Below are 14,078 nucleotides of genomic sequence, written 5' to 3'. Positions count from 1 at the left end.
CCTCTGGTTCTCTCTCTCCTGGAATGTGGTTTTGAGACCAGAGAGAGGTTGACATTGCAGGTGCTATATCTTTGAGAAGGTGTAGGAGTTGGGCTCTCAAAAGGTTGGTAATAAATAAAAGGGCTCTTGGCAGAAGGAAAGTATAGAGTTTAAGCGCACATAGAAATGGGTTTTGAAATTTACATTGGACTATTTAAAGCTTATCTTGAAGAATGATAAAGGGAATTTTATGTTTGTGGTCCACTTCTATTTTTCTATGGAATTGATATCCTTTTCTATTCTTCTGAAATCTTCTTGAATATCCTCTATTTCATATTAGTTGTCTCACATTCCTTTGGGTCTTATGTGATTCCTCAGTTCTTTTTGGGCTTACAATAAGACAGTAGTTTCTACAACATTCTACCATCATAGCAATGCTCAAAGTGTAGCAGGGAAATTTTATAAACTAAGCTTTCTCAGCAGTACATCAGATACCTTGGAGGCAGAGCAGTGTATAAAAGCCAAATACTCTAAGAGTACTTGAGTGATATTGTGTATTTTACACATATTTGTAGCTTCAAAATAGTAACAGCAATACTCTTTATTTTCACTATACTTAAATAAAGGAAAGAATCTTGCTTCACCAAAGATAATAAATGTCAACAGATCTTTGGTTTTAATTACATTTAGACTTTTTTCCTCCTGAAGTTAGGCTTTTGTTCAGTTTAAAGTTTAGCTTTTTAAGGTTTTCAATGCATATAAATGTCTCATTGGGTTTTCTTGGAATTGGAGGGTAAAGGGAGTTTTCATAACAATATAATTATCTGTTTTAAAAAGTTCATGTTTGAAATTTTTAAAGAATTGTTTTATGAATAAACAATCACTAAATGTAGTTAAAAACAAACTTTGACATGTCCTATATACATGTTCATTTATATACTTGAATATTTGAAAAAAAACTCATTCATTTGTGGCTAGAGTGATAGTACACTGGGTAGGGTGTTTGTTTGCCTTTCACTTGGCCAACCTGGGTTCAAATCCCTGGAATCTCATGGTCCCCTGAGCATCACCAGGAGTGACTCCTGAGTGCAGAATCAGGAGTAACTCCTGAGCACTGCTGGGGTATGGCCTGAAACCTCTCTCCCCCAATAGACAAACAGACCTCCCCCCAGCCTCATTCTATGAAATTCTTAGTGCTTTTCTATTAACATATGGTAAGAACTATATATACTTTCCCCTTTATGTAAATGGGGAAATTTACATTTTTTTTCTTTCCTTACATATTTTTAGACAAAAATTTCATGTATAAAATTTATTGGTTTCAACTTTTCTGTTTCTCCCTCTACTGGTAGAGGGATCAAAGAGATAGTAAGATAGTACAGGGATTAAGGTGCCAAAAATCCTGGTAGGGACAAATATCCATGTTCTGACCCAGGTTGGATCCTGGCTCCGCATATGGTCCCCTAAACCACTCCAGAAGTGATCCCTAAGCATAAAACCAGGAGTAAGCCCTGACAACTGCCAGGAGAGGCTCCAAAACAAAAACAGAGAAATAGATTTTTCACATTTTTATTCCGTTAAGAAATTTGTCAATTAATTCATAGATCTCTGTTGCAGGTGCTGTTTAGAGAGTAATATGAAAATATTAAAAAATGTAACTTTTTTTTGAAAATTAAGTGCTGAATTTTTCGTAAGAGTCTCTGTATAGGCCTTTTGATACGGACTTAAGTTCTTATAGTGTTTGTAGAAAAAGCCTGATCTGGATTAATTACAACTCTGTTACTTAATAGAATGCTCTATCATTTAGACACTTCAAGTTTAATTTTATGTATGCAGATCATCTAGGATACTCAACAAAAAGACTTGCCATTAGATGCCAGCTTGGCTTCATTTGTATAATTCATTTGAAAAGATTTATTTAAATTATGTTTCCTAAACTCTATAATTTAAATACTTGTGTGGGATAATGTAGAATAATTTATACTTTGTTTTGTTTTGTTTTTTTGGGCCACACCCAGCAATGCTCAGGGCTTACTCCTGGCCCTGCACTCAAGAGTTATTCCTGGCAGTGCTCAGGGGACCCTATGGGATGCCAACGATCAAATGTGGGTTGGCTGCCTATAAGACAAGCCCCCTACCTGCTGAGCTGTCTCTTTGACCCCAGAATTTATACTATTTTAAGTGTTTTAAAAAATTTATCTTATGCTCAAATACCTTCATTCAAAACCAAATCATATCTGTCATTCTTTAATACAAATTTATCATTGTTTTCTGTTGTCCCTTGGACAAAATCCTGAATACTTTGTGTAACTCACAAGCCCCTCACTCCTCATTTCTTTTACCTTTCTAAAATTTAGTGAATCTATATTTAGCTTTTTGCAGAATTTTTTCTCCCAAATTCTTTATGTAACTTGATAAGTATTTCTTTATCTCATCTCTGCTGTTTTCTCCTCTTCCCTGTGAATGACCTCTCTTCCTTTAGATCCTAGTTTACAGTCATTTTGGAAAACTTCCCTAATCTTCAGTCAGTCTGAGATATCTTCTGTCAGCTTGCTTCCCCAAACTGTGTCGTCTTCTTATTGAAATTTATTAATTGATGTCTCACTTTTTTTTGTCTGTTTGTTTATGGGCCACACCTGACTGTTCTTAGGGTTTACTGCTGGACTCTGAATTCAGGAATCACTTCCAGGGGGCTCAGGGGGCCATAGGGGATCTAACTGGGTCCGCTATGTGCAAGGCAAAGGCCCTACCCACTGTACTGTCTCTCTGGCTTCTGTGTCTGACTTTTTTTGAAGTACAAACCATATCTATATGAATTAATTATAAATTTATAAGTGATATTCATTTATATTAATCCCTCATATTTTTATTTTTAAGTAAATGAGTGTTTCATTTATGTGTCTTTTTTCTTTTTTAATCCTAGGACTGGGCTAATGCTAATGTCAGCAAACAGATTGAGGATACTGTATTATATGGCTACTACAGTAAGTATTTTATTCAATTTCATTTCCTTTCTGAGCTGTCAGCCTAAAAGTAGAATAAAGCTATGTAAAAACTTAAAATTTTTTGTCACATTTCAGGTGACAGGACAGCTTCTGTCACCAAGAATACAAATACCTTCATTCTCATAATGTTGAAAGTTATTTACCTACTTGGTTTCATTTAGGGGTCATTAGCATATCATTGTGGTATAAACTCTTGGGTCTTTTTCTATTACAGTTACATTTTCAACTTGTGCTTTTGATTTAGGTCTCAGTTTTATGATTTTTTCTCCTCAATAATGATTCTAATAGAGTGCCCTCTCTGTAGAGTTTGTAGCGTCAACTACAGCACACTGTATAGAGCATTTTAATTGGGATTGAGGTTCATTGGACCCTTGTTTCTCCCTCATCTTTTCTTCTTTGTAATGCTGTTTTATAAAAAGCTTTATAAGGCAACCTAAATGTTTCTAAAATTTTACCATCAAGTAAACATTTAACTTGTGTTTTTATAAAAATGCTTAAGTGCTATGCTGGGAAAGAGTTGTTATTGTTAGTGGTAAAATTCTCATGGCTGGTGGTCTCTTGCTTTGTTTTGTGAGAAAAAACCTGCAGAGGTGTGGCCATGGAAAACTGGCTTATTTTCCAAGGCATGAGAGAAACAAAATCTCTAGTCTCTCAGACTGATATGGAAGGCAGCAGTGTGGGTTTCTCAAAATGGTAATTTTTCAGTAGGCTTTTATAGTTTCCTGATCCTGGGGCAGTCCAGTCTCTGGCCTGGAGTCCTGAGGTAAGGGGAGCAGGGTGGCAATTGGCTTGTTTATCAGACCCAGCTGTGTAGAGTTTACTCCATCACTCCTGGCCATGCTTGGGTGACCATATGTAGTGTTGGAATTGAGCTAGGTAGGCCAAGTGCAAGGCAGGCACCCTACCCACTGTACTAGCTATAGCTCTGTCCTTAATGTTTAGTCCTTTGAAGATAAAATGGGGAGAGTGACTGTCAGGCTACTGGTGTTCAGTTTCTTCTGTGAGAAGGGAGAAAAAGCCTGGGTTTGAAAACCCAGGTTTAACTTTACCATCTGCCTATGCAGCCTGGAGCTGGAGCTGCTGGCACCTCAGGCCCTTCACCAGAGCTGCTTCATTTGGCTCCCATTTAGAAGTTTTAGGGCTGGGCAGGACAGGGGGTAAGGTGCTTGCCTTGCATGTGTTGACCAGTGTTCACTTCCTGGCATGGCATGTGGTCTGCGTGATCCCTGTGCAGAGTCACTAGTAATCCCCGAGCACCTCTGGGTATGCACCTCGCCCCTACTCCAAAAAAAGACCTCCAAAGATATATTTTTAAAAATAGCTAAAATTAATTATGTGGCCCAGCAATTATACTTCTATGTGCAAAAAGAGAATATACTTTCTTACAAAAATGTGTGTAAATGGTTTTATCACTTTAAAAGTAATAGCTCCACACTAGAAAGCACCAAATGTCCAACAACTGGTGAATATTTAAATAAAATGTCTGACTACCAGTGGAATATATATTCAACAGTTTAAGCTAGAGGTCAATAAATCATGTCACATTCCATGCACACAATCTAAATCTGTTTGTTTACTTAATGTTTATGGCTGCTTTCATTCTGTTAACAATAAAGTTGAGTAGTTTGACAGTGATCCGCTGCAAAATTAGAAATATCTGTTATCTGACACTTGACAGAGGAAACTCCCCACCTCTATTTTTAGTGAAAGAACCCAGATGCGAAGGACTGTGTCTTGTATAAATTCTTGCGTGATATGTCCAGAAAAGGCAAATTACTAGAGACAAAAGCAGATCAGTTGTTGCCTCAAACTGGAGATTGAAGGTTTAATGTAGACTGGCAGAGAGTAATTTATTTAGGGTGATGGGAAATAATCTAAAAGTGGATAAAGATAATAACTAGCTAGCAATACAAATTCATTAAAATTATTGAATTGTAGACAGAAATTTTGTATCTACTGATATGTAAATTATATTTTAGAGCTGGGGAAAATACTGAATCAGCCTCCTTAAATCCAGAGTATATTGCTGGAGGGATATACTCTGAGACATAATAAAACTGGTAAGGTTCCTTGCTTTACATGCAGATGACTGGGTTCAGTCTCTGGTACCACATATGATTGCTAGGAGTAATCCCTGGGTAGAGAGCCAGGAGTAAGTCCTGACCACAGTGAGGTCTGCCCCTGTCCTCTCATTCCCTTCAAAAAAGGTTTAGGGCTAGAAAGATAGTACAGGGGTTCTAGCATTGTACCCCACAGATTCAGGTTTATATCCCTGGCATTGCATGGATGCTTGTGCACCACATGGCCCACCCCTAGGAAGGATCCCTAGAAAGATTAGGAGCTCTAGAAAGATTTCTGAATCAGTAGGTAATTGTTGCCTTAAATAGATGTAGGGTTTTTTTTGTTGTTGTTGTTTTTGTTTTTGACCACAATAGTGGTGGCTGTAAACAAGTGGTGCTTTTAGTGCTTGCAGCATCATGTCATGCAGGGATTGCCAACTATGCAATACAGACCTTTGAGCTGTTGAGCTGTCTTCCTGGCCATACATAATGCCAAAAGTTATGATTATTACAGTTTTATAAGTTTCGTTGGGGAATGTAACTCCCATCTTTTTTTCAGTATTGCTTGGCTGTTAGTCTATTGTAGTTTATTTTAGTAATGGAGACGTTACTGGTGCCCACTCGAGCAAATCAATGAGCAACAGGATCCATTGTGAGACTTGTGGTTACTGTTTTTTGGCATATCGAATATTCCATGGTAGCTTGCTAGGCTCTGCCGTGCAGGGGGGATACTCTCGGTAGCTTGCCGGCTCTCTGAGAGGGGTGGAGAAATCAAACCTGGGTCGACCAAGTGTAAGGTGAACGCCCTACTGCTGTGCTATCGCTCCAGCCATCTGTCACTGTCATTGTCATCCCGTTGCTCATTGATTTGCTTGAGTGGGCACCAGTAATGTCTCCATTGTAAGACTTGCTACTGTTTTTGGCATATCGACTACGTTGTGGGGAGCTTGCCTGGCTCTGCCATGTGGGTAAGATACTCTTGGTAGCTTGCCGAGCTCTCCAAGAGGGGTGGAGGAATGGAACCCGGGTCTACTGCGTTGCAAGGTGAATACCCTACCCACTGCGCTATCGCTCCAGCCCTAAAATGCATATGATACATATTAAAGCATTGCTCAGTGCTTATTCCTGGCTCTTTACTAGAGTTCACTCCTGGTGGGGTTCAGGTACCATATGCGATCCCAGGGTTTGAAGCTGGTCAGTGGTGTGCAAGACAAGAGCCCTACCTGCTATATTATTTCTCCGATCCCTTTTATTGTGTTTAATGTTTTAGTGAGTCTTTAGAGTTTTCTATGGACATCATGTCATTTGTAAACAGGGATAGTTTTACTTTTTTTAAAAAAATTTTTTATTGAATCACCACGAGAAAAGCTTTCAGGCTTAAGTCTCAGTCATATAATGATCAAACCCCCATCCCTTCACCAGTTCACATGTTCCACCACCGAGAACCCCAATATATCTCCCATCCTACTCCCACACCCCTCCTGTGTGGCTGATGATTTTCACTTTACTTTCTCTTTACTTTGATTACATTCAATATTTCAACAGAAAACTATTATTATTTGAAATTTTCCCCCAATAATCAGACTTGCCAAAAAGGCATCATTTGATAATTTGTTTTACATTGCTGAAAATGAAGAGCATGTGAGGTCGCGCAGTTTTGGATTTCTGGTATTTCAGTAATTTCTGCCAGAAGTCGCATCATTGCAAGCTTGTACCTCTGTTTAGTGGGCCTTATAAGAAGGCTTTTGCCACGCCACCGAGGAAAGGCAAGGCTGAGAGAGAAAACCCTATCCCCTCCCGGGGCGGCATGGGGCTGCTTAGTTCACAGTCTAGAGGCATTTCTGCAAGAAGCCGCTGGGTGCCAAAAGGGATAGTTTTACTTAACCAATTTGAATCACTTTTATTTCCTGTCTATTGCTCTGGCTAATTTCTAAGACTATGATGTCTAGTAGAAGTGAGACTGGCATTATTGTACCTGATCTTAGAGCATAAGCTTTGAGCTTTTCATCATTGGGAATGGGATTAATGATAAGTTTGTTGCAGAGGTTGAGGTATATTCTTTCAAATTTCTGTGATGAGAATTTTTATCATGAATGGAAAGGTCTTTATCTGCAGATATCAATATAATACTCATTATTATTTTCCTTTTTTTTGATGTAGTATACATTGAGTTGCATAGTTTGAGCCATCATTGGTTCTTTGGAATACATTCCACTTTGTTCGAATAGATGATCCTTTTAATATATTTTTTAATTTGCTTTATGAAGATTTATTGAGTTTCTTGTGTTTATTTTCATCAGGGATATTGATCTAAGATTTCTTTTTGTGTAATGAAATTAGTCTGATTTGTTATTAGGATAGTAGTGGCCTCATAAAAATTGTTTTAATTAATTACCTTTTATTCAGTTTCTTGGAAGAGCTTGAGAAAAAGAGGTAACAGGTCATTTTTGAAGATTTGGTTGAACTCATTGGTAAAACCACTTGTCTTATACTTTTGTGGAGATATAGATTACTCTTATGATTTTCTTGTTTGTAAGTTTTGGATTGGCTGTTCATGTTTTTGCTTTCCTCCTGATTCAGTCTTGAGAGGTTGTATTGTTCTAATTTTTTTTATCTGTTTCTTCTAGATTCTCAGCTCAGTGGCATACAGTTGTTAAAATTAGACGCTTAAGTTCCTCTGTGGGGTTTTTGTTTTGGGGAAGATTATATTTTGTAATTTTTCCTTTATTTCTCTTACCATTTTTTTCATAGCTCAGGGTTTACCAATCTTGTTCAGCCATTCAAAGAATCAGCTCTTGGTTTCATTAATTTTTTGTGTTGTCTTTCTGATTTCTGTTTTAATTTACACTATAGTTTCTATTATTCTTTCCTTCTACTGACTTTGGCTTTCTTTTGTTGTTCTTTTTTATATGAACCTTTGTTTTCTGTCATAATCCTGTATTGTTGTTTTTATTAGACAAATGGAGTTATTTTGGAAAGAATTAGTAATTTCATTGAATTAGAAAGTGTTAATTTCTTTTTAAACCTGGAAGTTTGATCTTTTTTCCATTGAATGAACAAGGAATAATAGGAGATAAAAGTTAACAAGAATGATTGCTGTTATAGGAGAAGTAGGGCTTCTCTTACTCAGTAAAGACTAAGAAAAGATAATTTGAAATTAAGAAATCATAATGGCACCTTATGACGATGGTGTGTTTAGTGGCATACACCTGTTACATACATCTCTCATGGGTATCACTCAGGAGACTCACAGTTCAATTATTTGGTTCTCCCCATTATTGGTAACAGATTCTGTTTTCAGGAATTAAACCTGATAGTTACTAATAACACCTCGGGAGATATTAAACTTAAATTACATAATACTGTTTTGCATGTCACTTAGAGTAAGTTTGGAGAAAAGCTATCCAAGACTGGTAAGACAATGTCAAGACCTTTTTTGATTTTCATTTTTAGCATATCATGCCCATTTTAAGATAGCTAGAGTCCAAAATGGTGACTGGCATTTAAGTAATCTATTTTAGTCGGGAAATAGAAAGAAATGGGAACAGACAAGAAAGAGAATATCAGATATAAGGAAAATGTGTATTGAATGAATAGCTAGCAGCCTTTTAAAATTTTTTTCCTTTGCTTTTTGGGTAACACCCAGTGATGCACAGGGGTTACTCCTGACTTTGCACTCAGGAATTACTCCTGATGATGCTCAGGGGACCATATGGGATGCTGGGAATTGAAACCTGGTTACCCACTGTGCTATTGCTTCCGCCCCTAATTTGAGGTTTTTTTTTTTTTTCTTTTTTTAGGTCACACCTGGCAATGCACAGGGGTTACTCCTGGCTCATGCACTCAGGAATAACTCCTGGCGGTGCTTGGAGGACCATATGGGGTGCTGGGAATCGAACCCGGGTTGGCTGCGTGAAAGGCAAACGCCCTACCCACTGTGCTATGGCTCCAGCCCCCCTAATTTGAATTTTTTAAGTGAGCTGCTTTAATATAATATAATACATTTAATATAAATTCTTAGCACAGTGGTAAGTTTACATTGTAAGACGTCAAATGATTTCTGTGCAACACATTGCTATGGTTATTATTATTATTATTGCAAAAAATTACCTTACAAAGTAGTTCTAATAGTTTTTTCTTTTTATTATTGAATCACAGTGAGATACAGTTACAGAATTTCCATGTTTGAATTTCAGTCATACAATGATCCAATACCCATCCTTCTACCAGAGCATGTTTTCCACCACCAATGTTTCCAGTATCTTTCCCCCATCCACACCCCAGTCTCAAACCTTCCCCTGCCTCTGTGGCAGACAATTTGCCCCATACCCTCTACTTTTGGGCATTATGGTTTGCAATATAGATACTGAGTGTCTATCACGTTTGGTCCTTATCTACTTTCAGCACACATCTCCTATCCCAGACGATTCCTCCAACCATTATTGACTGAGCTATTCTCTATTCCAGATGCCTTCTTCCCCAGCTCATGAGGCAGGCTTTCAACTATGGAGCAATCTTCCTGGCCCTTGTGTCTACTGTCCTTGGGTGTCAGTCTCATATTATGTTATTTTATAGTCCACAAATGAGTGCAATCCTTCTATATCTGTCCCTCTTCTTCTGATTCATTTCACTTAGCACAACACACTCCATGACCATTCACTTATAAGCAAATTTCATGACTTCATCCTTCCTAAGAGCTGCATAGCATTCTATTGTGTAGATGTACCAATATTTCTTTAACCAGTTGTCTCTTCTTGGGCACTCGGGTTGTTTACATATCTTGGTTATTATGAACAGTGCTGCAATGAATGTACAGGTGCAGATGTCACTTCTATTGTACTTTTTTGTACCCTCTGGATATATTCTCAGAAGTGGTATTGCAGGGTCATATGGAAGCTCAATTTTTAATTTTTGAAGGAATGCCCATATTGTTTTCCAAAAAGGCTGGACCAGTCAGCATTTCCACCAACAATGGAAGAGAGTCCCTTTCTCCCCACATCTGCACCAGCACTGGTTGTTCTTGTTCTTTTTGTTGTGTGCCAGTCTTTGTGGTATGAGATGATGTCTCATTGTTGTTTTGAATTGCATATCCCTGATGATGAGCGATGTAGAACATTTTTTCATGTGCATTTTATCCATTTGTATCATTTGTATTTGTATTTCTTTTTTTGAGAAGGCTTCTGTCATGGAGGGTTCTGCCTACATTTCCTCCATGTCATTTTGGAAATTCTGTTAGTTTTACTTGGCATGAGTGGGGGGAAGGGAACAAATGTACAAAGAAGTTTTGATTTGGATTTCACATGTAAACAGTTACTGGTATGGGTATGAAGAATCAGGTGGGGGAATACATTTTCTGTGTAAACAAATTACTTGTATATTTACATGCATGTGTAAATATAAATATACAGGTTGCATTATTTGTATTTATTTAATAGAACTCACTTTAATATTTGTTTCCACAGCCTTATATTCTGTTATACTCTTCTGTGTTTTCTTCTGGATTCCTTTTGTTTACTTCTACTATGAAGAAAAGGATGATGATGATAGCAGTAAATGCACTGTAAGTTTTTACTCTAGTGGTCTCAATTTAGGGGAAAAAATTCTTACTTCAAGGGACAGAACTATAGTACAGTGGGTAGGGCACCTGTCTTACACTCAGTTGGCCTGGGGTTCAATCCCCAGCATCACATATGGATTTGGAATTATGCCTGGCCAACTATCGCCTGAGCTTGAACCCCTGAGCATCACTGGGAGTGACCCAAAAAGAAAAAAAAAATTTTTACTTCCTTTTTTTGAATTTATTCTGGAGTAGTAAGTATTGTTTAATGGAAATGGATTGTGAACTCCTTGTGAAATTTTAATTTTCCTATAGCCACAGTTATATAAGTAAAAGAAAGCAGTAAAATTATATTGTGATACATTGAATTTGTATATATGTCATATATTCTAATATATTCACTGTCACTGTAATCCTGTTGCTCATCAATTTGCTCAAGTGGGCACCAATAACGTCTCCATTGTGAGACTTATTGTTAGTGTTCTGACATGTTGAATACGCCAGCTTGCCAGGCTCTACCACGGGGGGATATTCTAGGTAGCTTCCCAGGCTCTCTGAGAGGAATGGACAAACTGAACCCGTGTCGGCTGAGTGTGCAAGGCAAATGCCCTAGCTGCTGTGTTATTGCTCCAGCCCCATATTCTAATATATTACATAATACAAATGTATGGAGGGCTGGAGTGATAGCGCAGCGGGTAGGGCGTTCGCCTTGCACGCGGCCGACCCAGGTTTGATTCCTCTGTCCCTCTTGGAGAGCCCGGCAAGGTACCGAGAGTATCTTGCCCGCACTGCAGAGCCTGGCAAGTTACCTGTGACGAATTCGATGTGCCAAAAACAGTAAGAACACATCTCACAATGGCGACCTTACTGGTGCCCACTTGAGCAAATTGATGAGCAATGGGATAAGTGTTATATAGTCAAATATTTAAAATAGAGTCAAAACATAATTAATGAGATATGAACCTTTTTTCAACCTGTTTGTAATTTAGAATATGTTTTAATTAAAACTCATTGCAGTTTAAACTAACCATATTTCTGGATTTCAAGTGTATAGGAGGGATGTATTCTAATTTCAGAGCATTTATAGAAGTTTACTAAAATTGTAGAAGAAAAATTGGCAAATTTTTCTATAAAATGCGAGGAATGAGGTATTTTAGATTTTTCAGGACATATGCTTTCTGCTGCAGCTATTTAGCTCTGCAGTTACAGGATGAAAAGTTAGCTGGAGACAGTACTTATTGAGCACGATGTGACCTAATGAAATAGGTTGCCCACATATTGCAGAACTCTTTTGTCATAGATAAAGAAAGAACACTTGCATATTTATGAATCCCCAAATACAGCATACATGTATGGCCAACACTACAGACCAGTGTTACTTGTGTTGTTATTAAGAAGTTTTAAATATTAGCATATTGAATTCCTGGATATCTTAAAATACACTAATATAGTCAGGTCTCACTCTAGGTTACTTGGGTGGTTAAGAATCAACACAGTTGTATAATAATTTTGTAGGCAAAATAAGTTTTATGTCAAAATATATGTGGAAATTGGGTATTTTTTCCTTGAAACCTTTAAGTCACTTGTGTTAAGATGAGGAACAAGGACATCAATAGTACTTTAAGTGATTCTGAGAGTAGTAATCAGTTAGCAAGAGAAAAACATTTAAAGACCACGACAGCCTTGGCATGATATACATATATTGGTGATTTATATATTTCTACATAGTAGTACATATATAGAAATCTACATTTGTAGTAAATATGTAGAAATATATAATATGCATATAATACATAAATCTTATATAACATATATATTAAATGTTATAACAATTATTATATGAATCTACTTTGGTAAATAGATATAGAAGACATTGTACATTCTGTTTGCTCTCCTTTTGGGAGATTATTATACTAACTATTCTGATAATTTTACTAAATATCTCACTGGAGATTTAATTTTGCATTAGAATGCTGCTTTTCAGGAATTCTTATTATTGAAAAAAATAAAGATCTAGTATAGTTTTCAGAGTTAACATGTGCCATGTACATTGTTTTTCCATAAGTTAGTAGTTTTTTGAAGAAAGAAGCTTTGCAGTGTTGAATATAAATGTACATTTCCTAGCATGACTGTGCTGTATGATGTACTTGCTAAATGATGTACTTTTTTCTTTTGATATCTAGCAAATTAAAACAGCACTCAAGTATACTTTGGGATTTGCTGTGATTTGTGCACTTCTTCTTTTAGTCGGGTAAGTCTGATTCCACACCGCATATGCGAAAAATAGACATTGTATTATTTTAATAATAGTGAGAAAAAAACTTATTAAAAAATTTCTGGGAATGGAGTGGGACTGGCAGTGAACCAAAATGTATAAGGAACAAGCTGCTATTTATTTGTTTGTTTGTTGTCTTCTAAGAGGTGCTCATGAAGCTCCAGGACCCCCTCCCAGCTCCTTTCCGCCAGCCAGGCCAGTGGTTCAATGCCAGGCTGAAGGGATATGGTGCTGTGGGCCTGTGTTATGTTAAGGATTATCCAGGCCACTCCAGCTGTGTTCTAGGAACACACGAAGCAGAGGTCTCGAGGGGGGTCTCAAAAGCTGAACTCTGAGATACTTGGGGGACTATATTGTGCTGGGGATCAGACTGGTCAGCCACATGCAAAGCATGGGTCCTAATTGCTATACTAGTTTTCCAGCCCTCAAATCTTATTTTATAACACCAGGAAATAATTACCACTAACTTATTATCTCTGCCATTCTTTTGACATTTTTCTTTATGTACAAATGCATTTAGAACATCTCTCGACTTGTATATATCCTTTTTATACTGTAATTTTACATAGGTATGGTTATATTTCATTTGAATTGTATTTTATAGTGTGCTTGTGTTTTATGCATTTGGTTAATATTTTTAGTGATGACCACTTGGACAGTTATGATATTTGCATCTATGATATTTGAAATTGTTTTGTTTTAGTTAATAAAAAACTGGTTAAAATTTTTGTGTATTATTTTCAAATTTTACCCATCAGTAATAAAATATTTGATGCTTTGTCATTGAGTTCCTTTCTTAATTCTTAAGATTTTATACTTCTATCATCAATAAAGTTTTATACATTTCTTTATACATTGAAATTTTTTTTACTTAGGAAACATACCACTATAGTGGAATATATTTATCTTTTTAAGAGTAGTTCTTGATTATTTTTGCGGTAGGGAATATATGAAGTGCTAATTTTTAAAATTTCTACTGTAACTAATTTGGTCTCATAAATTTAAATAAATTTAAAAAATTTTTGTGTACGGTGATGGCAATTGAATCATCTCTTCACATTCAACATTTACTGAACTCTGAGTTACATCTCCGGCACCAGAAATTATTTACTGAATGCAATTTGTTATGGGATTAAAATTAGTAATTCTAATTATTTTAATTAAAACTGGCCAGTAGAGTTAGGGAAATAGTACTGCTGGTA

General features: G+C 36.8%; 1 protein-coding gene across 2 annotated transcripts in view; it reads left to right on the top strand.

The window, feature by feature from the left end:
* The window catches only part of LMBRD1 (LMBR1 domain containing 1), an 85,388-nt gene that overhangs the window by 12,114 nt on the left and 59,196 nt on the right, over window positions 1-14,078 (top strand). The window contains exons 3-5 of one of the 2 annotated variants that reach the window (XM_004605884.3): window positions 2,903-2,963; window positions 10,507-10,604; window positions 12,785-12,852. In XM_004605884.3, coding sequence (XP_004605941.2) covers window positions 2,903-2,963; window positions 10,507-10,604; window positions 12,785-12,852 — 227 coding nt within the window. Of the gene's footprint in view, window positions 1-2,902; window positions 2,964-8,894; window positions 9,020-10,506; window positions 10,605-12,784; window positions 12,853-14,078 lie in introns of those variants that run through there. The other variant, XM_055136945.1, reaches the window with a different exon arrangement.

The sequence above is a fragment of the Sorex araneus genome, chromosome 4 (assembly GCF_027595985.1).
Source record: "Sorex araneus isolate mSorAra2 chromosome 4, mSorAra2.pri, whole genome shotgun sequence".
NCBI classification, from domain to species: domain Eukaryota; kingdom Metazoa; phylum Chordata; class Mammalia; order Eulipotyphla; family Soricidae; genus Sorex; species Sorex araneus.
This window is presented reverse-complemented; position numbering and strand designations above follow the sequence as displayed.